This window comes from Cottoperca gobio, chromosome 1 (genome assembly GCF_900634415.1).
Source record: "Cottoperca gobio chromosome 1, fCotGob3.1, whole genome shotgun sequence".
Taxonomy (NCBI): domain Eukaryota; kingdom Metazoa; phylum Chordata; class Actinopteri; order Perciformes; family Bovichtidae; genus Cottoperca; species Cottoperca gobio.
The window spans coordinates 18194719-18222509 of NC_041355.1; the positions used below are offsets into that span (position 1 = coordinate 18194719).

At 41.8% G+C, this 27791-nt stretch overlaps 1 protein-coding gene across 3 annotated transcripts; it reads right to left on the reverse strand.

Moving 5' to 3' along the window:
* Positions 1-3168: 3168 nt before the first annotated feature.
* On the reverse strand, positions 3169-26802 carry nt5c2b (5'-nucleotidase, cytosolic IIb). 3 transcript variants are annotated; one of them, XM_029430823.1, is made up of 18 exons: positions 26596-26802; positions 23210-23329; positions 18625-18698; positions 11991-12108; positions 11321-11416; positions 10674-10765; positions 10433-10490; positions 9733-9826; positions 8960-9013; positions 8757-8840; positions 8615-8656; positions 8399-8506; positions 7624-7690; positions 7354-7524; positions 6494-6545; positions 6226-6286; positions 5749-5925; positions 3169-4828 (listed from the first exon to the last, which is right to left on the reverse strand). In XM_029430823.1, exons 2-18 carry the CDS (start codon positions 23308-23310, stop codon positions 4589-4591), a joined length of 1689 nt encoding a protein of 562 aa, XP_029286683.1. In that variant the 5' UTR covers positions 23311-23329; positions 26596-26802; the 3' UTR covers positions 3169-4588. The 3 variants fall into 3 exon arrangements, with proteins under 3 accessions (XP_029286683.1, XP_029286701.1, XP_029286690.1); XM_029430841.1 differs by lacking the exons at positions 10674-10765; positions 11321-11416; positions 11991-12108; ... (1 more) ...; positions 23210-23329; positions 26596-26802 and having other exon boundaries at positions 9733-9879; positions 10433-10651; XM_029430830.1 differs by lacking the exons at positions 10674-10765; positions 11321-11416; positions 11991-12108; ... (1 more) ...; positions 23210-23329; positions 26596-26802 and having other exon boundaries at positions 9733-9990; positions 10433-10651.
* Between the last annotated feature and the right edge of the window lie 989 nt (positions 26803-27791).

The window sequence follows — 27791 nt, forward strand, 5'->3', positions numbered from 1 at the left end:
TTTAACATATTACAACCGTGTCTAGATCCGTGGTCGCACGGCCGCATTAACCTCGGGGCAACACTGAGCCGTGTGCCCTTACTGACCTCCCGTTTCTCACCATGTCCATGAATTGTGTATTAGCAAGTAGCAATTTATTAGTTTCCTGATTAAGGACACATTTATTCAAGCGTACCATGATGGGTTATAATGCAGTTTATTTCAGTCAGTGCAGGAAGTAGTATATGTTACTTAAGTAAAAGCAGCAATGATACAGTGTAAAAATACTCTGTAAAGTACATAAGTAGTAGCATTTATTATACTTAACATAGTAAAAGTAATACTTGATATGCAGAATGGCCCATTTCAGAATCCTATAAATTATATCACTAAATCCATAAAAATACATCATATTATATTAGTGGATTTATGTTTTGTATTAATAATTTGAATATGCAAAGTAATCACTGACTAGTGAAATTAAATTAAATTATTAAATTAAAGTAAAAAGTACAAAATTGGCTTCCAAAATGTGAGGAAATAAAATGATAAAGTAGCATAAAAAGCATCAATTAAAGTACAAATATCTCAGAATTCTACTCAAGCGTAGTACTTCAGTAGATGTACAGTGGAAACCTCTAGTAGTGATCAAGTTTTTGTTGCATGCAGATTACCATTTAATTGACATTTGTATGTTTATCACATAAATACAAAGTAATGAAATGGACAGCGTTGCAATTTACTAAATGTGTCGTTTCACAAGCTTTTCAAATGATTTTACAAATTCCAATGACGACTTGAGTGCATTTCTAAATGTGAGAAAAGACCTGAAGAACCCTGAAGAACCCTGAAGGTCATCGCTGAAAAACGTTCATATGAAAAAATAAATGTCTAATTTATATTTTGATGTTGTAACGTATGAAAATACCCCAAATGAACAATGTAAAAGGACTACTTGATTACTACAACACATTTGTAAAGCAGCATTTGTATGGGAATGATTCTGTCTACAACTTTTAGATCCACACAAGCGGTTGATGACTGTAAAAAAGTAAGATCAGCAGATATAGAAGCTCTTTTTGTAATATGTGGGCAAACCAATAAAATACTGTAATGTCAAATGTTATTGCTGTAAAGGACAACACTGTTTCCTGGCTGAAAACTTCACATTTACTATTGTTTGACTCCTTATATAAGGCCTACAATCATAAAGGTTTGCCCCCCCCCCCCATCAGAGGTATCCTGTGTACTTTGTCATTCCACTAATGGATTTAAGTCCTTCATATATTATTTACAAAGCAATTCATCAAGCTACCTGCCACCAGGTGAACCTGCATTAGTAATCCGGCCCATCACAGCAGTAAGATACAAACAACAGAACAACAAGAAAATTATGAAAAACTATCTTTATTCTACATTTTTTATGTAATTTATCTCAATGTACAGTATGTAGGATCATTTCTGGAAACAAACGAAACAAAACACTGTTCGGGAGAACATGAGGTGATATATGCATAAAAACAAAAGATAGTTTAGAAAATGAAAGGTGACTGTTGGCACCTGTTTGTAAATGTGGATGCATTGTGGGCATCACAACAACGGGTACAAATGTAAAGTACTGGAGCGTGTGGGCCAGACTTTACTCGGACTTCTGTGGTGCTGTATAAAAGTGAACCCAGAAGAACAATTATTGGAGAAAAAAGAAAGATAAGTAAAAGGAAATGTCCATTTACAGTTTTGTAAACCAAGACCATTTAAAAACACTAGCTTAGAAAAATAAAAAGAACCCCATGGTATTGATTACAAGTAACATATGTTATAGTACTTAACATGCTATTCACATTTCCCCTCATTGTACGCTTTTCTTTTTTTTAATTTTCTTTTACAGGTTCGCAGTTTCTTCTGTCCCCGTGTAAACTACTATTACAAATGTCAAAAAAAAAAATCCTTAAATGATGCAGTCGACATGGAAGTAAAATCAATGCTGCCATAACCACCTTAGAGGAGCGGACACGCTCGTTATGTTTCACATGCATACGCAAAATATGCAAAGAAAAAAACAGTCGGCTATTTCCTATTAGCACTGCAGCTGCCTCGTGTAGCTAATCCAGTTATTCTAAAGTTTAAGAAACAAAATGTAAATATTTCATTTGTAAAAGAACAAAAAAAGGAGGAGATATAAAATCATTTAAAAAAGGAGAACAAACAGCTGTGATGTTTCTTAATATCCAACGAATAACCACAAAGAGTTGCAGTTAAACACATTCACCACATCAAGCCAAACCAAAAATGATGCAGAAATATAGACGGCATGTTTCTTCCCTTTCGTGGCCTAAATCGACAGGCCGATCCCACACTGACGGGGCAGCTGAGACTAAATATAAAAAGGTGAGGAGCGTTAACATACAGGAGACAGCTTCTGCAGAGCAACACTGATGCATTTGGACACAAATGGACATTAAAAGGCCCTGAATTATTATTATTATTATTCTTTCCTACATCAACACGCTGTTTTCTGACAAAGTTTGAACAGTTTCTTTTGTTTCACATGACGGAGATCAGAGCTTCGGTTTTTCTCTGTGCTCTTTCCACTCGTTTGAAGTGATGTCACAACATTTAAATCTAAATCTGATGACAGTTGGTGGGCTTAAATTTAGTGCTAATTTTAAAAACATGCTAATTTTCCATCCACTACTGTTTTGCAGTTGTTGCTAGGAGTGCGATTGAACAGTTGGTGGTGCAAACTCTCCATTTTAGGTGCCAATAAAAGTTGCAGAAGAAGAGCATGCAACGAGACAACGTAGTTAAAAGAGCACCATTCATAAAAAACAAAAAACAAACTGAACTGTTTCCATTGCACTGTCCAATTTGGCCGGTGCTTTCCACCTCAAGCGTTTTCAACCAAAACATTTGACAGATTTCCATTTTTTTGCAAACTGAAAATAGAATGGATGGAAAAGCACATGCTGTCAAATGCAGTCATACCACACCCACACGGTCCTGGTGAAGCAGGTTAGCTGAGCCTGTCTGAGGGATTAACTCTCGGATGTTCATGTCGCTTATTTCGTCATGCAAATGCAAAGAGAAGCGCTTAAACTCAAGAGCTCTTCATCCAGTTCTGGTAACAGAGCTAGAACAAACACTATGGTGGAAATGTTCACGTCACAGTGTTCAGAGGCCGAACAGAAGAATACTGACGCCAACACGTCAGGGTCACCACATAAACAAGCACCGGACAAAACCAAAGAGAGAAAGGAAGCCAGCTAATCGCAGTCTGGAGCCGAACGGAGCTTCATACTACACATCCTACTTTCACGCTCATGTTACACACGACAGATCACATCTCTACGTTGCTTGGACTGGTCATCTCCCCGACCAAAATAAAACAAATAGTCAAACGCAATAATCAAGTTTCATCTTCCTAAATAACCGAGCAGGAAGAATACTGCATGTTAGCAGCTGGCGGCTGTTTCCAGCAACACTACTGTACTTCAGGCTATTGGCATAAAATACGGTTACAGTGCTCCATCCTCATTGTTGCTTGGTAACAAAATATCAGTTCAAGAGCCGCTCCTGTACCACAACCGGTTCTCTCTCTCTCTCTCAATGCAACGTCGAAAACAAGAAAAGAAAAAGCATCTGTTTAACGCCGACTTGTGCTTCAGTTTAGTACAAGGGATTCTTATCTTACCGTCACTCAGGATGCTGCGCTCTGAGTGAGACACAAACACAGAAACACACACATACAAGTTTCAGAACAAAGTTCTAGTAAGAGACCAAATGAAACTAAACAGATGACAAACTCAACGTTGTTCCCATGTTGCATTTAAAAAAAAAAGTATTTTTAATACAGTATGTGCATCTTTATTTTGACACCGTCGCTGAACAGTGTTTATGTAATTATAATGTGCATACTGCGTCAGTAAGGCTATTCTGTTGTGATTAAAACTACAGTTTACCGACCGATAGCTGATGGATCTCAATGTGAACGCATCTACTTACTCCACCAGCAGGTCATAAAAGTCATCTTATAAAAAACATAATGTTATGTTCTGTAAGTCGGACGGGGGAATTATACAGAAATCAAATTAAATCATAAAGTGTTTTATATATATATGTTTTTCTCTCTCTATATATATATATATAGAGAGAAAAATATATATATATAATATATTAGATATACTATAATGAGGCTACTAAAAGTTGGGTTCTAGAGGACTGAGCATGCATACAGTCTTCTGACAGTCATATGATCTGTCGCGTTACTGGTCCTTTAAACTTTCCTCAGAAATCTCCAGTGTGTGTGTGCATACAGTATTTTCTCACACACACACACACACACACACACACACACACACACACACACACACACACACACACACACACACACACACACACACACACACACACACACACACACACACACACACACACACACACACACACACACACACACACACACACACACACACACACACACACACACACACACACACACACACACACACGAGAGGTTTGTCCTCCCTGCCTCACTTTGAGAGACAACTACCCGACTCTACTGGGAAACATGAGAAGGCAGGAACAGGAACGATCCAGCTCATAATTATTATTATTCCTCCTCCTCTTCCTCCTCCTCCTCGTCATCGTCCTCATCGTGGCAGTGAGTGATCTCCTGGGGAGTCTGGGGGAACAGGTTGGGAGGTTTGATCTCGCTGAAGGAGCGTGTCAGCTGGTTGCGTTTGCACTCCAGGTCCTTGCAGTCGCTGCAGTGGGTGCGGTTGCGCGTGGCCAGCGGCGACTCCATGTCGATGTCCACGTGGGCGTGTTCCACCGTCGACTCGTGGGGCATCTGGGGAGGAGAGAGGCGAGAATGTGAGAAAACTTGGAAACACTAGCCGACTGACTGGGCTTTCATCTTCAGGGTGTAAACTTCAGACATTAGAAATCCAGAAGCCTCTCTGCGTTTCATAAGGAAGATAATATCACCCGCCCCCAGTCGAACGTTGACCTTATCAATACCAATAACAGAAATATCCACCATTGACTGCTGAGCCTGCAGTGTGTTTTCTATCTCCTCTGGTAAAAGAGAACCAGAGATGTTGTCTTTTGTAGTTCCAAGTATTCTTCTTCCTTGTCCAAACCTGGCGCCTACATTACCCACAATGAATAAATAAATAAAGTTATTATTATTTATTTTTTTAGAATCTAAATTGGCACGAGACGAGACGAAACTTTCATATCGCATCAGAAAAACAAAGAATGGCGGTGTGTGTGTGTTACGGCACTGGCTGTATTTTTTTGGAAGTGTCTGTGTTTTGTGTGAGAGAGAGTGCTGTCTTGTGAGGATCTTTGTTGTGTATTCAGGAGCCTCTCTCTGACTGGCAGCTGACCGGTGACAGCAGCAGGGTTCTGTCCTCCTTTGTTCTCCGTGGTATTTATGAAACCTTAAAATTAGGCCTAGTGCCCTAGTTTCCTTCGGAGTATTTGTGTAACTTGAGATAATGACCTACTTTTTTGTTTGAAATAGCACAGAAGCTGTAGAGGTGATCCCAGGGAGCCAGGTTCAGTGAATGTCTGTGTTTGTGTTGAACCAGCACTTTTGTACAGAAAGATAATTTAGGCGTCGTTTCAGTTTATTGTTCGTTAAACTTATTTGGAGTTGGAGCAATAAATACATTTAAATTCCGTAGTACGGTTTTGGTTTGTGAAACGGCCTTTCTGACTTTTGTGTTGCACCCTTACCCCCCTAGATGGGGACGTAACACTCACCAGGACGTGTGCCGCTCTGAAGAGGTAGCTGAAGGGGTAGTACAGCAGGTTGATGAAGGAGGCTGCGTACAAGTCGGCGTAACGCATCACTTGAGAGGCGAACAACGTCTGTCTGGAGCCGCTGCGGAAAAGGCTACCCATCATGCCGTAGCACATGTCCATGTCGTGTGTCACTTTCTAAAACAAAAACAAACAAAAGCAAGAAGGAGAGGAGACACCGGTGAGCTGGCAAAATAAATAATATGGATTTACTATCCGAACCCGACAAAGAGTCTTCATCAGGGACGTGATGAGGTTGTTCATTGATACGACTGAAGAGGATTATTGTTAATGATTCAGCGATAGTAAACACATCAACGCAATCAAACCCCCTGTAATTATGGACATTGGTGAACAGACTGTCTCCAGGCAGCCAGCGTTTAAAGCATGTGGAAAGGTCTCCTGTTGTCATAGAAACAGAGGCGATTAAGGCCGTACCTTGACTCTTCTCTGAATAGTGCTGATGTCCGGCCTCTCGTTACTGCTGCTGTCCAGATGTCTGAGGAGAAAGACGAGGAGGACAGTGAGCGGGTCTTCAGTCTGCTGAAGGGTAATACGTCACAGGATTGATGCAATGAGCGAGTCGTGCCTGGCTATAAACAACGCCAGTGAACCCCGGTTATCACCGCAAAGAGCAGCAAAACTGATGTCAGAGACGTGAGGAGGAGGAAAGTGGTGAAGGGAGGTTAAAGGTCAGAGTTCTTACTTGTAGAGTTCTGCCAAGAAAATGTCCAGGCCCTGCAGTTCCTCGAATAACGCTGGAAAAGACGGGAAGAGGGTGAATCTCTGGTAGAGTTACATCGGTACACAGTGTCCTAGTGTTCGTATAGGCTCTAGTTTTGACTTTGTACCTCCTGATTATAGGATCTTTATCATGCTTAGCTTATTTACTACCAGTGTCCTTCAGCTCTGACATTGCGGATGCTGTTCTAGGTCAGATCCCCGCGGAGAGTTTCTCTAATGCCACTATGACGGCAGTACTTCTCAATGTCTGAATGCAGCTCCAGCTACATACGAGAGATGCACCTGTTGCAGTGGCTGACCTGATTCTGAATTCCTTCCTTTACATAAACTATAATTAACAGCAAACACAACATTTCTTTGTAACGTTTCTAGGAAAATGTAATGTATGATCATAATAAAAGATTAACTTTTGCTTAAAAAGTGCTTCAGGTTGGCAGATCTGTACATTATCTGGAAGTAATTACAGTCTATCTACCTAAAACTATCTATAAACAAAACTATTTATGAATGGACTTATATTTTATGGATCTATTTACAAGAATGTAAAGGTGCTTTTTCTCTGATGGTCTGAATAAGTCACTAAATTTGACTTTAGACGCTTTTTAGAAATCAAGAGGGTCTCAAACGTCGCTCAATCTAGCGAGCAAGTCTGCAACAGTGTGTGTGTGTGTGTGTGTGTGTGTGTGTGTGTGTGTGTGTGTGTGTGTGTGTGTGTGTGTGTGTGTGTCTCTCTCGTACATGCAGTCACACTAGTATTTCTACACGTCTCTACATACAGTCTGTGCGCAGGCCTGTGATTACGTTTTTTGCCAACAGACTCACAGCTCTTGTCTGTCCACACGTGCAGCTCCTGGGCCAGCTCCGGTATAACCAGGAACGTCCTCCAGCCTTGACGTTTCTTGGACTTGAGGATGTCTCCAAAGATGTGGTCCCCGATGTAGACTATGTCCTTCCCCTTGGCCCCCAGCAGGTCGCACACAATGTCCGAGGAACCTAGAGGAGAATGACGATGCGACATTTAAAATGCCTGGATCAAATCATAACCAACACGAGGTCAAAGAATGAATGACTGAAGGAAAATAAGAGTCTTACCTCCAGAGTAGACTATACCATGCTGCAGAGGTCCCGTGTAGGTTCCTATCTTTAAACGGCCGGTTGTCTGAAATGAAGAACTTGTGCATCAGATTGGTGAAAGGGAGTTAAAACACTAGCGTGGACATGGATGAAGCCACATGCTTTTCTCAGTTATATAAATCGTAGTTGTTCCCCCTTCCTTAAATGCTCATCTTAATCTTATTTTAAAGAGAACATTTCATTTCTGTAAACGGCTACAACTTCTCCAAGTTATATGTCATATGCAATAACTTTCTGACATAACCGGCTACCTGTACCTGCAGTCCTGATACTAAACATGGTCCTTGTCAGAGCAGGAGTTCTCCAAATCTAGATGTCGTCTACTTTTGTCAGACTGTGCAGCTGTTATTGTGCATTTCAACGACATGTCAAGACAAACAAATGTGAAATCGAATCGTCAAGAAGCAGCGTCAGGTGTGTGTCGCAAAGATAAACAATCCCAGAGCATTAAAAAAAATGACTGCACACTCAAAAATAAATAAAGATAAAGTCTCTTTAGATGCAAAAAACTAAAACAAATGTATTTAAAGACGACACAATGTGACACATGAGTGTTTCAGTCGGATAGAGATCCTGTGGATGATCCCAAAACCTTTCACATTTTGTCACATCAGCTTAAAAAGCCGACCTGTAACTGGGCTTGCAACATGTCGGGATGTGTGCGCGTTCACATGCGGTACATCAATAAACGAAGGTGTTCCCTGTCTGAGCGGTGCGCCCCGAGTCTGCTCACCGTGTCAACCTGTCTGAGCACCGTGCCCTCTCCGAAGAACAGCGGCTTCCTGGCGTCCGCCAGGATCAGATCAAAGTAGGACTGCCAGGGCCGGTGGGAGGTACCGGGCTGGATAACAAACGCACACACGAGCAATAAAGCCACACGTACACACATGAGCAGAAAATGTGTCTTACATATTCAACACAGTGAAGAGGGGGGGGGGCAATGTTTTACCTTGGGGCCGTGGGGGAAGTCAAACAGGTAGTTCATGATTTTCTGTGAAAACACAACACACAGCAGTGTTTGGACTTAATACAGCTTCTAACAGACTTGTAGAACTCTCTGAGTCGTATTCATGCTCTATGCCTTTACTCACGTCGGTGTATTTGTAGTCGCTGTTGGTAGCCAAGAAAACCTTGGCTACTTCATTCATTCTGCTGAGTAGAAGAGGCAGCTTCCCCTGGAGGGACCAGAGGAGAAGAAAAAGACTTGAGCATCTTTACACACCGACATGTTCGTAGAGCAGAACAATGTGTTACACTGTGCGTCGCGTCCCACACGAAGACACAAGCTACTTACGTCTCTCACTACATATTTCTCCAAGTTCTCAACCGTCTTCTCCTTCAGAGTACCCTGCAACGTGAGACACGGGAGTCAGACGAAACACTGACAATTGAGATTCAATTGAATTACACAGTGAAGTAACAGTCATCAGTGGCAACCCACACAGACCACGTGAGGCCTCGTGGCATTTAGCTGTGGGTTAGAACGGATGTGGAGAGATTGTTCTTTGTTCAGCTAATAACACAAGAAGGCAACTACAAACACAACATGGGAGTCGCTGCAACAAGACAGAATTGAAAAAGTGAAAGAGACTAGAATATAAATAGTGTGAAGGGTCCTGTCCCAGAACTAGTCAGTTTAGTGGCCGGCAGATTTGGAGTCAGCGGCGGATCAGCAACTCCCGAGTTCTGTGAGGTAAAGCGACTGTTTTTGTCAAAAGGAGTCTGGTGGCTTTGAAGGGAGCACAGATAGCGGCTTCAGTTCCCCGTAGGAAAAGGCTGTCTGCTGTGGGCCTTTATTTAAAGGTGACTAAAATACATGTTGCTGCTGCCCCGGTCCACAGCAGCACATTGCTTAGCTAGTGATGTAACTCTCTGGGGGCGTGCCGACCCTCATCTACTGCAGGTGATACACTGACTATGGATAAGTACCTCAGACATCCCCACTTCAAAAAAACTAAACCATCCCTTTAAAGCTCTTGCATATTTCTTCCTTGAATGTGAAGCACACATTACGTCAGTTTAGTAACCGACACAACTGAGGTTAAAACCATCAAACGGTCGTCTCACCTTGAAGTGGACCCAGTCGACGGCGTCGCGGACGTCCTGGAACATGCTCTTATAGGACATGAAGAGGTCGCCATTTTTGAAGCCACTTTCACAGCTGGGGGAGAGGAGCAGAGACACACACGTACACAGCCGTCGGACAGGCCACATCTTTACAGAAGGTTTTCAAAAACATGACATTTTGTTTTTTTGTTTGCTTTTAAATGGGATAGCCTTCCCTTGTTGGAGGGGTCCCCAGCCAAACAGGAAAGCATTCTCCCCCTAAAAGACCAACAACCAGGTTTCAGAGGACAAAGGACATGCAGCCATTCCAGATTACATCCTGAACTAATTTACAGGCCATTATATCTCCTCACACATTGTTTTTAAAGATTATCTTATAGCGACATCAAGATTTAATTCTCTTCCAATAGTTAGTGAGAACATTTTTCATTCTGATAAGAATCCATGCTTTTCTACAGTTAGTAGAAGAGATTAATAAAATCATTATCATAGAAATAAATCTTAAAAAACGGGTTCTTTGGCTGAACTCTCATTTGATTTCCATTTTAAGACAATTCTCTTAGATTAGCAGCTGAGACACCTGGACCCTCCCATGCTGTAAAGGCTCTTTGACCCAGTTTGGCTTGCAACTGTCTTTGTGTCACCATGTGGTGCCCAGAAACGTGTTGCACGACAGATGGTGTTACAAACAGTTCCTTACCTTGTGTATCTGTCACAGTTGGAGAAAAAATCCACAAGGCAAGCAAAGAGGTAGGTCTCTGTGAAGGAAACAGAAAGGCAGGGAGAAGGCGTCAGTGAGGACGCAGCTCCTTCACACGTTCTGCTTGAACCTCACGTCACGTTCAGCTTTTTAAAAAAAATCAGAGCAAAAGGTCTTTGTGGCTGGTTTAATTGCTCTGCAACAGTCCCGTGGTGTTCTCCTCGGTGCTCTGAGACCTTACCTGGCAGGTTGAAGAGTGTGTTAAGGATATAAAAGCGCTCTGTATCATCTCTCTGGATGAACTTGTTTGGGTACCGTTCGCGGATCTCAGGGCTGGGAAAAGAGAAAGACAAAACCTTTGTTTGCCTTATTTTCTTGAGCTCACATGTATGTAGAGTAGACAATGCCAGAGAACAAAATACAAAATCAAGGGTTCGTACAGCTTTTAAGGAGTAAAATTCAAGCACTTTCAAGGTAAACCAACATCTTTTAGACTTTGAGCCTAAAATGTTACTATAAATGCCTTTATACCTACACTAATCAATGTATACTGTCATTTTATTTATTTTACCAGCTGATCATATTAACTTTCATCACGATTGTTTTATTCTTAGCTAGCTCCGATACACTCCTCGTCTGGCGTGACGACGGGATTGTTTTTTACATTTCAAATATTTATATTATCGTTGGTTTGCATGAGGGATTGTGTCGATGAAACACCAGATTATGTTAAAAAATCATCTATTTTTCATAAAGTATATTTGAATTCAAGCATATTCCTAACCTTGACAACATTTTCTCCAAACTTTCAACCCTTTGTACGAACTCTGCAACGTTAACCTGCAGCTTGATGATTTAGGATGGGGGCAGAACGTTGGACACACTCACCCTCGGAGGAAGTTGAATCCGTGGACACAGACCAGGATATTACCGTAGGCGTCAACCTTCAACAGGTTTCCATACATGGTATCAAACACAAGACCCCTGAAAGTCGAGGGAATAAGATGGTGTAAGTCTACACTACAGACTCAACTGTTGTCTTACAGTATTGAACAGAATTGACTGTTACCTCTAAAAGCTCAGTGCGATACACGAAAGCCTTCAGCTGGACACAACTACATTCTTGTATAGTACAGCGAGCAGTCAGTGTCAACAACAAGTAGAACAAAACAGAGCTCTGTATATAAGGAACATTTACAGTGTCGACTGCCTTGCTGATCATTTGACCACAACGACTTACAAGATGACAAATAAATGTTTTCATTTGGGCATTGGCCCATTTACTGACGCAATAACTCGGTAATATAATAATAAAGAGTTTACAGAAAATGAGCCGATGCAATTGAGATAAAAATAACCAAGTGATTATCTGCATTTCCCCAGAGAGGAAGTGAACTTTGAACAGGCGAAGGCTTTTTTTAAAGCCCTGCTTATCATCTGAGCTACATCCAGAGGGTAGATCGTTAGAAAGGGACTAAGATGATAAGAGACCAGGCAATAAAAGCAGCATTAACCTGACGGACATCGTCATCATTGTGAAGTCTGTGCTTGGTCTGACCTGGTGGGGAAGGACGGGTCGTACACGAAGCTGAGCAGCTCCTGGGGGTAACCGATGGAGACCAGCCGCTCCACTGTGAGCTCGAACCCTAGTGACTCGTACTCTGGTGACTTGTACACTAGAAAGTAAACAGACAGACACACAGTTTACTAAAACATGACGCCAATAACAGATCACAATGCACGTGGTGCCACAGTACAGTTTGGGGTCTAATCTCCTAAAAAAGACACAGATGTTGACATTTAAAACTAATGAGCAGCGTTACATACATGTGCTTCAATTGTTATAGTCCTGGCTTCATATGCTGACAAGTGTGATCGCTGTAAACTGAACTAGAACGGAAACGTCAGACAATAAATCTACAACAAATGAGATAATTATGTACGTTATTCTTTTAAGCAAACATTGTCTGATTCCAGTGACGGGGGTGTTCTGCCTTTCTCTGTTTAAAGTCATTGTAGTTTGAATATCTTTGGCTTTTGGACTGTTGCTCAGACAAAACAAACCATTTACACTATTTGACATTTTAAGGACAACACGATGAAATGAAAAACAACCAACATACATTAGTATACAGTATATCTCAAAAGTGAGTACACCCTTTAGATTTTTGCAAATATTCTGTTATATCCTTTCAGGGGATAACATTATCCTACTGAAACTTTGATATAACTTAAAGTAGTCAGTGTGCTGCTTGAATAACAGTATAGATTTATTGTCCTTTGAAAATTACTCAGTACACAGCTGTTAATGTCTAAACAGCTGGCAACAAAAGTGAGTACACCCCATAGTGAACATGTCCTAATTGTGCCCAATGATGTTGTTTTCCCGCCCTGGTGTCATGTGACTCGTTAGTGTTACAAGGATTCAGGTGTAAATGATAAGCAGGGCTGTTAAATTTGGTGTTTTGGGCACAATTCTCTCTGAATGCTGGACAACATGGCACCTCATGGCAAGGAACTCTCTGAGCGGCTGAAAAAAAGGATTATTGCGCTTCACAAAGATGGCCTTGGCTATAAGAAGATTGCCAACACCATGAAAATGAGTTGCAGCACAGTGGCTAAGATCATACAGCGGTTTTCCAGGACAGGTTCCACTCGGAACAGGCCTCGCCAGGGTCGACCAAAGAAGTTGAGTCCACGTGCTCAGCGTCATATCCAGAGGTTGGTTTCCAAAAATAGACGTGCGAGTGCTTCCAGCATTGCTGCAGAGGTTGCAGAAGTGGGATGTCAGCCTGTCAGTGCCCAGACCATACGCCGCACACTGCATCAAATCGGTTTGTATGGCCGTCGCCCCAGACAGAAGCCCCTTCTGAAACCGATGCATAAGAAAGCCCGCAAACAGTTTGCTGAAGACAATGAATCCAAGAACATGAGTTACTGGAACCATGTCCTGTGGTCTGATGAGACCAAAATAAACCTGTTTGGGTCAGATGGTGTCCGGCGTGTGTGGCGGCACCCTGGTGAGGAGTACCAAGACAAATGTGTTTTGCCTACAGTCAAGCATGGTGGTGGCAGCATCATGGTCTGGGGCTGCATGAGTGCTGCCGGCACTGGGGAGCTGCATTTCATTGAGGGACACATGAATTCCAATATATACTGTGACATCCTGCAGCAGAGCATGATCCCCTCTCTTCGGAAACTGGGCCGTAGGGCAGTTTTCCAACATGATAATGACCCTAAACACACCTCCAAGATGACAACGGCCTTGCTGAAGAAGCTGAAGGTTAAGGTGATGGACTGGCCAAGTATGTCTCCAGACCTAAACCCAATTGAGCACATGTGGGGCATCCTCAAGAGGAAGGTGGAGGAGTGCAAGGTGTCCAACATCCGTGCGCTCCGTGATGTCGTCGTGGAGAGGTGGAAGAAGATTCCAGAAGCAACCTGTGCAGCTCTGGTGAATTCCATGCCCAGGAGGGTTAAAGCAGTGCTAGATAACAATGGTGGTCACACAAAATATTGACACTTTGGGCACAATTTAGACATGTTCACTATGGGGTGTACTCACTTTTGTTGCCAGCTGTTTAGACATTAACAGCTGTGTACTGAGTAATTTTCAAAGGACAATAAATCTATACTGTTATTCAAGCAGCACACTGACTACTTTAAGTTATATCAAAGTTTCAGTAGGATAATGTTATCCCCTGAAAGGATATAACAGAATATTTGCAAAAATCTAAAGGGTGTACTCACTTTTGAGATATACTGTAGTTGAAGCTCTTATTTAAATGTCAGAAAAACATTAAGCAGTTTTTAAATATAACTTATGAATGTTTTATTTTTAAATATATATATTTATTAATATGTATAAAATGATTAAAACAAATCAATATATGGCAACATGACTACACATGTCCAGATTGCGTACAGACGGTAGGTGCGGCTCTACCTGCCCAACAACCATCATCAGCTCTTAAAGAGGTGAAGGGACAGCAGGTGACATGTAAAATGTACAGACACACTGTATTATGTAAACAGTTACAGGAGCATGACGTGTGTGTGTGAAGCTGGGATCACACGTTCAACAACGTTTCATTAGAGGTGACATACAGTCAGTGGAGCTCACTTGTCTTACTCAACACGTACATGAGACTTTTCTCATCCACTTGAGTCCGTAGTGTTGTCTCAGTATTTTGACATGTTCTCACTCTCCAGTGACCCCTCCCCCTTCTCTCTCTCTCCCCCCTCGCTATCAACAAGGGCCTCGATGTTTTGTACACAAATCCACAAAGAAACAAGATCAGGCGTGAAAATGAAAAGTCACTTTCAGCAGCAGCTCTAATGAGCCCTGCTGAGACTGATGAGAGGGGGGGGGGGGGGGGCCCCCCCCCTCCCCCTCCACCCTCTCACCACCACAGCCACAGCCAGATATTTACCGAAACCGAGGCAGGGGAGGGCTCTGAAAATAAACAAAACGCAGATTGATGCTCGGCTCAGAATAACCTGGTACAGGATTTAAATGATATACGACACTGGGAAGAGAATATGTCAGATGTTATAAATACGAAAGGAGAATGTGCTTGTGTTGTTGCCTGCTTTCCACACTCCCAGTGGGGCTTGTGGACGGCCCCTGAAGGGGGAAGAAATATTGGCTGATGATGCTTGGATAGAGGACGGTTAGTGTGTGGGGGGGGGAGGGGGGTTTAGCACTGCAGGACAAACAGGAAAACATCTGTGTCCTTCTCTGCAAAACGTGCGAGTGTGCTGGGTTACAGGCAGAAGCAGAATGTATGCACGGCGTTACAGGAAAATCTGAAGTTCAGTCAAGCTTTGTCCTTTTGTTGACACCCCGACTCTGAAAGCCTGAGACTGTTTCTGCATTATAATCACGTAACCTCTCGCTGTCCTGTCCTGTCCCCCCCCCCCCCGCTGTGGTCTCCCAGCAAACTGAGGGTTTGGGCCGGTTGCCCAGAGCAGTAGCGTACACCAACTAAATTACCCGTACTCCTCCTCCTCGTCCCTCGCTTGTCATAATCTTCTTTAAGCTCCGAGGCTCTACAAAGAAACCTATTTAAAGAGCCGTTTCCCCTCCGTCACCTTTGCTATCATCACTCTCTCTTTCCAAGCGTTGACCTTGGGACACTGGTGGTACTCCCACTCTCATAACCAGCAATAACATCACATCTCTAGGTTTTGTTAAAGTGAGTCAGGCTTGTCATTTAGGATCTGGGAAGAGGTTTCATTACATAACAATAACTGACTAATGCTCAACTGAAATGACTGAAACCCTTTAGTATTTGTTTCCTCTCCAGTTTAAAACTCAGCAAATGTCGCTAAATCTGATTGGTCCACAGAAATACATGACATCCCTTTATCTTCATCCGAGCCCCGCTCAGACAAAAACGCAAATACAGAACAGTTCTGGTGTGACATAATCACCAAAGATGTACTAACTTTGCCTTTAGAAACCCAGACCACAATCACACATTACTTTCACCGATTGTGACGTTAATGACATTAAAAAACATTTTAAAGGAACACAGACACCTGACACCCCTGCTCCGCAGTGTATCCCTTTCAGACACATCTGTTTTTCCACGAATGGAAAATAACAGTAATGAAAGTTGCATATTTGAGTAAATGAGGCATCTGAGATAATATTACAGAGGTTATTAAAAAGGGTTAGAGTCGCAGCCGAGCGGAGGTTGTGTTATTGCTTCTTGCCGTGTCCTTGACTTTCTTGCATTTTCTTTTCTTCATTAGGGGTCATTGCTCCCCTGCTGTAAGCCACGTCTCACATTTCTCACGCTGTCAGTATGCACACACACACACTTAGCGTCAGGGATCTGTTACTTTAAGTCTCTTGATGAGATTGTTGCCAGTTAATTATACTCCCGCTGCTCCGATTGCTGAAGTGTGTAGTGTCTCTCCAGAGAGTAAAGGCCGGGTCACCTCAGGCCTAAATGTAATGTACACCCCCTCACACTCACACACACACCTTACTACTAATAGAGCACTAAATCCAAATCCTATAAAAGTGTCCCACACACAGACTGAATCTGAACCATGTCACATAGCAATCTATATTAGAATCCAACACCTCATCAGCCTAAATGTATGTGTGGCCACTAATATGCAAATTTATGCCTTTGTCACAGATTCACGACACCATCAAGCATATTGTGGAAACGGGAGAAAACATAAGCACAGCCTCGGGGACTTACATTCCAGCCAAAAGTCTGTTAGAAAACTAGGACAAAACTGTATCTCTCCGTGCAATCTGGGTTTAATTGTGTGGTTAAGCAACATTTTCTGCGAGCTACTTTGTGCTCCCTTTAGAAGTGCAAAGAACAGATCAGGCAATGTTGTCTCATGTCGATTCAGTTTCCAGTCTTACGAAATACCTTTGATCCTGATCAAAGGTTGAGTTTAGAAGAAGTGCATCACAGCGCCGTGAAGCAGGAGAAGAACAGCGACTTGTTCTACCCGCCTTCATATCAACGCAACCTCTTGCACTTGATAAGGTGGGAAATAAAACATGTTGCTCAAAATGTCAATGTTTAATAGGATTTATGCTTGTGTTTTACAACACAGTCATGATATGCACAATGACAAAAGATGTAAAGCTGCATGGTAACGTCTCATCAGTTTTAATATGATGGAAATCTTCATATTTGAGAGGCTGAAGATCATGGCATATGTGTTATTCTTATTATCAATATACACATGTGGTTACATATTAGTTATTGTTTAAACAACTACACAGGAATGCCTGTTGTTTCTAATTCAAACTAAATATCCAGCACACAAGTTGTATTGTTGTCCTGATATAAACCTTGAATGGACTCCTGCCAGCCAATCAGAATCCGTGATACAATTTTCTCAATCAATTTTGACTTTGAGTTTCCCTGACTAAAAAATACTTGTAGAAGCTGTGTCAACGTGCCATAATGGCATCCAGAGTACGTTTTTATTAAAAGCACATTCTTGAAGCATTTTGCACATTCGAACAGACTTCAACAAGCCCCTAACAACAGCCACTGCAGTCGGCCCGGGTGCTGCGGTTAAGCAGCAGCCATTCTGTGACACTAGCGGCTCCCTGGAATTGATTGAGTGCCTCTGTGGTCAAAACGTAAGCACCCTCCAAAAAGACACACGATAGCCACGATAGCCACGCCACCAGTAAACATTAACACTTGGTTATGAGCGGCCATAAAGAAAGTCATGTCAACAGCTGAGCGTCCGTAATATCTGCAGCACCCTGTACAGGAACAGGGGGGGTACCGAGCCAGAGAGGGACTACGAGTGAGCCTCGTTCTCAAGGGAGCCAACACTGGTGAACTCAACAAACAAACGTGACCTGCTTTTCAAAGTCAGGGAGGATTTATTTATAGAGACGGCGGGGCCGAAAACTGGAGCTGAGTCACAGAACAGAGTGGCATGAAAAACCGAGGGATTTTCGAGCCGGTTACAGAGCAGTAAAAAGCACATCTCTATACTCCGTGTACCAGGAGCTATGCTTAACATTTGTTATCCAAGTGTCACTGACCTAAATAATATTTGGTGGACTAGCAGCAGTTCTGGGGGGGATGGTAGGCTCGCAAAATATAGAGTTGAAAAGAAGAGATACCGTCGACTTTAACATCCTCGAGGTGAGAGGAGATTCGATGCCTACAGTTGCTTTTTCATGGATTCCAAAAAGATGACACATCAGATTTTTATTTTTAACTCAATGTACCCTGGCATTAACTAAATGTTTTGTTCTTCTCTTTAGATTAGTGCATCTTTTTTTATTGATACATCTCTGAACCTTTTCATTAGTCTGGATATATCAAGTGTCACTTGCTCATTTGGACTAGTCTACATTATTAATATGACAACAGGAAGGAAAGTGCACGTAAACTCTGTTATGCAACGCTCTGGCCAACCGAACATTTAAAAAAAGTACCAATAGTATCACGCAGGGCTGGAACTACTGAGATATTAACTACCAATCAATGTATCAATTTCTTTGCTTCAAAACGGGATTTATTTAGGCGTACTAAATGTTAGAAATAATGTCAAATAGTGTGAAAAGTCAGAAAACCCAAAGACCTCACATTAACACTGTAACCAGCTAATTATTTGTATTTTTCCACCATTCTCAAAAAAAGAAAGAAAAAAAAGAAAGTTAGGTGAATGTGTTTTCAACTTACCTGCTAAAGTGTAATCCATGTCAAAGCCAAAGCACTTAATCTTCTCCATTGCCAAGCTTCTGTTGACAAACACTCTGAAGGACACAAGTTGAGGTAAATGTTTTAGTTGCAATGCCATTTTCAACAAAAAGATTAGCATGTATTCTGGCAGACTCTAAAGAAGCTGCTTCTCTAACTGAACGGCACTTAAACAAATTGGTCTATTCAGTATCTAGAAAAAGCTGGTAATGTGAAACTGTATGAAAAAACTCAACAAACCAATTACTGCGTCACAAGCTGAACCCAATAAGGCACCATGTCAAGCATGCATCGTTTCATTATCTGGAGGCAATTATACCAAATTATTGTAACGTTTGGTTGTCACCTGTTTATATTACATAATTAGAGATTATGTTTTCCGCTAGGTTTGTTGTTAGTCAGTGTACTTTGTGCTTCTTTTGGTGGTAGTTTTGCACTCCAAGAATTCTAGAAACGTAACAGCAAATGTTAAATAAAGAAAGCCCCTTTAACTTTAGTCCTTCTGTTAAAGAGGGAACGACTGCACGAGGTACCAAGAGGCGGGTTACTGTGTGGTACATGTGGGTGGCATTTCTCAGTGATTAGCAAACCCAGCTTAGGAAGAGCAAAATGAGGAATACTGCGACAAAGACCGCAGTTACAATATCTGAAAATACTAGAACATGAAGTACAGAGAAACGCTGAATCTCACAAGACACAACTGTACTTAACAATCTATGGTCTTAATTTGAGAGACAACACAAATGTGTAATCATGTGTCAGAAACTACGAATTTCAACTAAAATTACACCATATAATTACACCATACACAATTGTTGCGCAATCTTAAACGACATGTCTTTTTTTAACTTTTCAGTGGCTGCTAAAAGCACAGGAAGTTTACAAATCTCTAAACCAGGGGAAGGTGTAAGCAGACATGAGCATGTCAATCTTCCAGGAAACAGCTCAACTGTGCCGAGTCATAAATCAATCAGGAGACTGCGGAGTCCACAGTGACACGATGTTTACAAGGTTGACAGTGCTTTCAAAGCAAAGACAAATGCTGCTACTTTAACTGCTGCCACACACCTTCACATCTCATCTTCAGCATCTGTGAGAGAACTGAACATGTAGCCGTGTTCCTGGATATTTCCACACGAGTCAATATTTCTTTATGCTATAAATAAGAAGTAAACCGGCAAAAAGAAAAAAAAGAAAAAAAGGGAAATCTAACACGTCACACGGAAATACAAACAAGGTCAGATTACTCTCAACTAGCACATCCATCTGCAAGGCAATTTATCCTGTCATTAATCTGGGACTATGAAATCACATCTTCTCCCATCTCTAGATGTGTTGTGAAATACCTGGCAGCAGATCCATAGTGAACAAGTTCCCATTTAGAGGTTAGTCCAGCAGACGACTGGCGATGCATTCTGTGCGAAATTAAACCTCAGTTTGACTCTCCGATGGTCTGACCTGCTCCGGCTACACAGGGTGGCTCTGGCCCACAAACAATGCCCCCCCTCCCCCTCCTCTCTCTCTTTGCTTTCTTGCCATTCAGAAATTTTCTGACTTGTTGCAAAAATGATTGTGGCCATTCTGCGTCATTCTCTGTTGTTGTGTGCCGTCGGTCAGGGTTGTTGTTGTGCAGCATGATGTTTGTCGGCCCTCAAAGACATCCAGAACAATCACAAGTCAGGTAGAATTAAGCAAGCCCCCCCCCCCCCCCCAAGCGACAGCTGCTTACCATACTGAGATTTGTTTGATTTAAACTCTTAGAGGATCAGTTCTCTCAGAGGGACACCAGAGTTTTCTCATTTTATCTTTTATTAAACATGGATGTATTTTATGGAAGTGAAAACTGCTGATTTTTAAACTAAATCTCAAGTAAAGACTTAAAAAAAAATTGTTAAAAAAAAGACTCATAACAACATTTTTACTTTCATAAAAATGTCACATATTCAAAAAAAGGAATGGGGAAGCAGCTCAATTTCAACTGGTTCAAGTCTAGTCAAAAACTTAAAGTTGGTCCAATCTATTATATTCTGACAACATTTGATGGAAATGTTGAACAGTCAGGCAGGACAGGAAAGAACATTTTGTTCAGAGTCATTTTATCCAAGAAAAATACATTTGGAGCAACTTTGAACCCAAAACAATTGAATTTTCTATCTGAATTCTTGATCTGTGGGAATAAATCTAGGCTTTTTTTAAATAGCAGAACTTAAATATATACATCAATGCTTTCAAATTCTAACTCATTTAAATTCCAACATTAAATATTCACTACTGATTATTTATCTTAGTATTCAGTTGCTTATAAAATTCTAATTATTATGACCTTAGCCTTCTTCCGTAGAATATAGTCTAACGAATGTACTCAGAACTTCTCAGTATTGGGTGAGCCTACGCCTTCTCCAGAGAGGGATTTAAATCTAAACCTTTTCTATTTTATTAAGCTGTTGTCATTTCACATATGACCTATTGCTCAATACATCTGGGGAGGTGTAGTAAAGCCCAGCCATAAAGCATAACTTAAGTGAGACCATGCCTCTCTAAAGCTTGCCTATATTGACAGTGGGTGGGGGTGGATGGGTGGGATGGGTGGATGGGTGGGGACACTTGATTACCAAAGTCAGCCTCAACTTTGGTCCGGGCTGACAACAGCATTGTCTCAAATATCCCACATATCCCACATGGGCCACACCACACCTAGAACAGAATCCCTTAACAACAGTACTCCATCTGAGCGCAGCTGTGTGACAGACAGATTGTTTCCACTGCTCTCTAATCTCACACAGACAGTGATTTGACTCCCAGAGATAGAACGTTTATCGGTGCCGGACAGAGTCGTCAGCCCTCTGCTATGTGAAACACACAACTCAGGCTGCATTGCTTCAGCTGAGCACTTACTTTAAAAAGGGTTCAATGTGTAATTCTGAGCCTCCTGCTCCAAAGATATAGGGGGCAGTATTTGACCTCTAAACTGGGTCTACACAATCTCTAATGTCTCTAATGTAGTTCCCCGGTGCTGTGGCTGAACTCGAGCTAACTGCTAACTGACGCCACGCTGTTTCTCGGGGCTGCCGACAGATATACGCTCGGAGAAACGGCCTCCTGGCAGCTCGTTTCTGCCACTTTGAATGCAATCCAATAAACAAACTATAAAACAGACACAGAACATGGCTGTGATATTTACAAGCAGCTGCTCGTAACGTCATCACGGTTACATCTTCACATTCTGGTGATGATGTTAGTTCATTGTTTTAATGTGGAACATTGACCCTTTGAAGAGGAGGGGTCTTTGTCCGTCTGTGAAACTAAACACTTCTCCTTCAATGGTCTCTTACATTTTACAAGAATGACTAATTACATTAACAAAGGCTGCTTGATCTGCTCAAACAGAACTACTGTCACATTATAATGTTTTAGCGAGCTCAACATCACCTTTGTACCTTCGTTATCTTTGCACGTGCGATTGTTTGAGTGTGTTTCTGCAGCGGGTAGGAGGGGGGGGGGGGAATCACGGACTGTCAGCACACACAGAGCTAAGATTTGAGTGACAGTTTCATAAACCCTTTGAGCATTGTGTATTATATAACGTTGTGAAAGAGCAGCAGTACCAAGTGGACTTGCATATGTTGGGTGGAGTTAAACATTGAACAGCAACACACGTTGTATTACTCGGACATGAGACAGACCAGTGATATTTCCCATGAGGCAGGGAGCGGAATTTTGCATAACGGTGTGAAAACCACACCCAACACACATATAGACTGAACTTAATGTAAGGCGATCGGAGCTGTAAGACAGTAAATAAATGGATAAACATAGTAACGTAGACAATGATATCAATTCAATGATTCTCAAGTGCCTTGTCTTTAGAACAGTCCAAGCGTAGAAACTTTCTATAATGTTGCGGTTACACGTGTAAAGCCAGTAAATGCCAAGAATATCAGTTATCCGATTGGTCAGTGACATTTAACTCTGTTACAATGACACAATATAGAGAAAGTGATAAAGTTAAGAGCTGAAAGTGTTTTAACCACCAAGCAACACTGTCCTGAGAGCATGTGATCATTTGTTCTGCCTCAGTGAAAGAAACAGTAAGTGCCTGTGTTTGGCCGTCCGTAGCATCTGTCATCCAACCCTAGTATGGAATATATTCTAAGAAAGCAGTGATGGTAAATATGGTCACATCCAATTTGACCTGCTGGATGAAAAATAATGTGACATACTTTTAAGTCAGTTCCACTTGGGGGAATGAAAGAGAGGGAAATGAATGGAAACAGACCCAATGGATTTATGGCGGAAATAACACGGCCAACAGTCCTAGAAGCCGGAGTTTCATGTTCAACAGCCATTTTTGTTCCGAGTCTGCCTAACCATGTAAATAAGTGTTGACCTATAAAAACTATTCCTGCTGATGATGCAGTTTGTTCACATTTGGCATTTGTTGTATTGATTTGGAAATATGTTTGTTCCATTTTCAAATATGCTGCTTAAGTTATGACATAAACATCCCATCTGGGTGTAGTTTCAGATAATCAGAAATGCATCTTGTACCTCCACACATCTTTCTTACCTGTGGTATGGCTCTCTTCTGTATTTTTTCATTGTCACACCGTCCATGTTGGCAGGCAGGTCTGCATAGTTCTGCAGTCTGTCACTCCATGAAGTGGTCATCTTTAAAACCGTTCAGTGTCTGGGGAGGAGTAAAACACATGTGGAGGGTTACATTTGAAAATATTGGGTCAAACACAAACACAACCCAATGCCATCTCTTCAGAAGACGTTCACTTAATACAAGCAATTGAACTTTTTCACAAACAGCACAGCACATAACAAACACTCAATTTAAATCTGGAAAGAGAAGGCAACATTTGACTGAGTGTAACTCTTGGTTCATTCTTTTGGGAAAATCCCATTAGCGACGTAAATTTAAAAATGGTTGCCATTTTTAAAGATGGCTGACATTTTGGCAAACTTTTTTGCCATTGAACATCGTCGCTCTTGTACTTAGATTCTGGTGTTGAATGACTACTATAAAAAACATTTATACATCAGAAATCCTTTTCACATCTCCTTCTGCCATTATCTCAAAATACTTTAAAAAGTAATGTGAAAAATATGCAGAAGCACAGTATTATTTCAGCAACCTTGTATTAGAAATGATGAACAAAAACAGTCTTTTATCTGCACGAAATGCAGTCATGTGTCACCTGAACACTTTATATGATCGATGTATAAGTTTCACCTTGAAAACCTGAATAGCCTGAACTTTCAACAGTTCTGTAAATGTGCATGCATCATCAACTGACCTATGCTCTGGGTTTAAACGGAGCCTAATCTTCACATCTGCAGCTACACAGTGCTGTGCAAGCAAGACCAACGCAGTAGCCTTTGCACCTTCTTACGCCATTCAAATGTGCATCCACACGTGGTCAGTTCTAAGCAACTCTTGGTCAGTAATATGGTGGAGCTCATTCCACAAGCTCTGCCGCCGATGACTTTTCTTGATCGATCCCCAGTGAGCAGGACTTTGTGCTTCTGGTTGACAGTATAAAGTATTGATTGACCTCATATGCATCCTGCTTAGTAAGCAGCACGCTCTTCATGCTAGAATAGAGCAGGTCGAGTAGGAGGGATGGCTTCGAGCAAACATGCCCAGCCTTGTATCAACAACACCATCAGCTGTACTTGACCCGTCATACACCATGATCACAAAGTTTTCCAAGACGTTTGTGTCGGCATCAACTGTTGTTGGTAAATACTGGCCGAGTTTGCCGTCACGAAGATCCTACGTTTGCAATGCAGTCTTTTTTATCTTGATTGGTTCTTCCCACTCACTGCTGTCGTCTCTTGATGATTCTGTCTGTGTCAAACATAAGACATGGTACTTGTCTCTAGACCAAATATGCTCCAGGTATGGAAATCTTCTGCAGCTGGATTGCAGTGCAGCCTCAAAGTTTCTACCACCTACACTATGCGTTTCAGCAGCCAAGAGCTCAGAAAGCAGTTTTCTTTCAATGGCTGAAATATGGTAAGTTTCTTAACCTCCCATGAGGTTTACGTCAGGATTATCTGTGGTCAAAATATATATGATTGATAGCAAATTTATTCAGAAAGGACAATTCTACACAAAGTGTTATTTCAGGGCCGGAAATTGTGGCCATCTTGGAAACATGGCAGCCATCTTGGTTTTTTTGCGTGGCTAAAAAGGGAGTTTTATCAAAAGAACAATCCCCAAGGAGTTTTACATTTTACCAATTTTGGTACTTCTTTCCAGTTGTGAAAAAATATCACTGCAAAAATGCAATCAGCTGCTACACACAACAACAACAAATGCAATAATAAAAAAAGGAGTTAAAGGATGTGACTTCATTCAAGTCACTTAACTACAGTAGTGATATCTTGGACTGCTGGAACAAGATTAAATGGATGACAAACCAAGTTACAACCTGTATACACGAGGAGTGACACATAGCTAGCAACCGCCAGCTCCAGCGTCGGGAGTGGAGCGCTAACCTGTGGAACTGCAGCAGCGGAAAGTTTGCAATCATCATTCAATTAGGGGCTTTCCTGTGGTGTACTCAAACTAATAAGGGTGATGGTGGGAGAGCGGAGGGTGGGTCAGGGGTCAGGGGGCACATACTGTATGAGGTCTGACTACTGAAGCCACAGGGTTCAATTAGGAGACAGATTATTGAGGGACTATCCTAGTCTGTCTACTGTATCGGGTTATGGTAGTACAACCAGGGCACACAAAACAAAACTCACAAGGGAGAGTCAAAGAACGAAGCCATGAGCAAGAAGACTGAGTCAAAGTCTAATGAAGCGATTTAAGGTGAGGTCATACTAGTAGAATATTCTTGAGGAAATAACGTGATCACGTCTTTGTTTGGTTAATGCATCATCAGATTACACACAAACTGGTTTAGACCGAAGAAGAAAACGGCATCCGTGGAAAGTCTGGGGAATGTTTTGCCTTAGTGGAACGTAAGCCTAGTCTTGTAAATTTGTTTACTCCCGTGCTGGGACTCTCTATCCTTCCCCTCCTGTCACTGGAGAGGCTGGGCTGCAGGACAGAAAGGCAGGACATCAGCTTTATTGTTCTTGGTGCCAGCACACATGCAAATGAGACTGGCATGTTGAGGCAGACACAAGTTGTCAATAAACACTGCATTAGAGTATTAACATAGTCGTCAATGTTGACGAGCTTCACAGGAGAGTAAACAAAGGCTTCAACAAGTTAGTTTTTTTACATTCTGAACTTCTAATTTCATAGGAGAATATTAACACCTCAGAAATAACACATCCAGCACCGTGTAAACCTATCAGTCATTTTAATGCATGTTTATTATTAACTGATGATGCTTTTATGACACCTTGGCGCAGGGTATGAACTGGGTTCACTGGGGGGGGAGATTCACAGCCAAGCAATAAGCAAACCTGCAACACTAACCTGCATACAGCAGCGGGGAAAAGGGCATAAACATAACTTGTGACAGGCTTTGTTGCCTCAGGGCAGTCTTGAGAGAGTGGGTCGACGTTTATCTCAAACAACGGTCCACGTAACGTTAGCTGTCACTCATTTTAGGATGTCATTAATGTTTAAGCATTATGTTTGGCTGTATGAATATAAAAGGGGTATTATTCAGCGAAACCAACAGTGAACGCTGACAGATTAGCTTAAGCTAACTTACTGTAAAAGTATCTTTACAAGCTAACAGCAAAGAAACCCTTGTTCGCAGGGTTAGCGACGTTACGAAACATCGTCTCGTTATTTGCTCAACTGTGAAAGCTAGCTAACAGTCCGCTCAAGCAGCCTCTGTGCTGCTCTCCTTTATATCTGACATTGCTGAGAAGGACGACCAAGAGGGATCCGGGCAGAGCTAACGAAACAAAAGCCACAAAGTGTCGGGGGCAGATTTCACTGCGTTTAGCCGTGACTGGCATTACTGTACTCACCTGAGTTCCTGAATAAAACAACTGCACCGTCACTTAGTCTGTCTGAGCATGCGCCTTGAGCTGTGCAAAAGTCGGGGGGAAACCGCCAATGTGTGTTTTCTTCTTTCTTTCTTCACTGACAAGCCAGGCAGCAGATGAGTGCTGCTGCTGATCCTGCTCTCTGCTTAGCTTACTCTCTCTCTCTGTGCTACCAGCTGTTGTTATGAGGCGTTCAGGGGGCGGTACGTCTCCTGTCTATAAAGAGGAGGCGGGACTATGTGTCGTCGTGGCACAGACACGTGACACCGCGGTCCTGCATCTGTTATCAGTTGGCTCGAGGTAGAGACACCTTAGCGGACTGCAGGAAGAAAGAGTACTTCAGTTATCTATTCAAGTTGACATCCTGTCGTGTACTAACTAAAAGAAGAAGAAACAGCACACACAAAGTAAAGTAAGTTGTTTGCTATTCTGGTAGAATAAAGAAAGTTCTGTACAGTACTCAAGTAACTGTACTTAGTGACACTAAGCCATTTGAATAAGCATATTTACAGAGCAGCCCATGAGTATTTGAACAATGTCATGTCTTTGTTGTGGGTCTGGAATGAAACAATGACTTTGAGGTTGAAGTGGTGACTTTCAGCTGTAGTTAACAGCTGATTACATCAATATTCAGTATACAGTGTCATTGTCTGGCCACATTGTTCTAAAAGTTAGGGGTCTAAAAAAGTGCCATGAGTCTGTTTCCCCTATGGATTTGAACAACCTCAAATACCCTTAAAGCTAAACAGCAGTACATTAACCTCAGTCTTTGTTTCATTTCAGATACATTCTGCTGGAGTAGAGAGGCACAACTATAGAACATGTGTCAGCACAGCATCAATTGTTAAATTGCACTGCAGAAGTATACTCCATTGCAGTAACATAACAAAATGCAAAATATATTTGATTCCATTCATTTAGGTCACACGTATTAATTCAAAGTCACCCCAAAACAGCGTATCCTAATTTGATAAGATTTGACTCAGACCAACACCTGAGAAGAAGCACACAGCTCTTCTCATTTAACTGTGTAAAACGATATATCTGCAAAGATTGTTAGCTGCGACAGTATTTCATTTATAACTTCAAAATGCCGCATCATAAAGTCAAAAAATGCATTTCTCCAGATATTATGGGGAACAAAGGGGTCTTCTATTGACATTGTCATTATAAGCAGG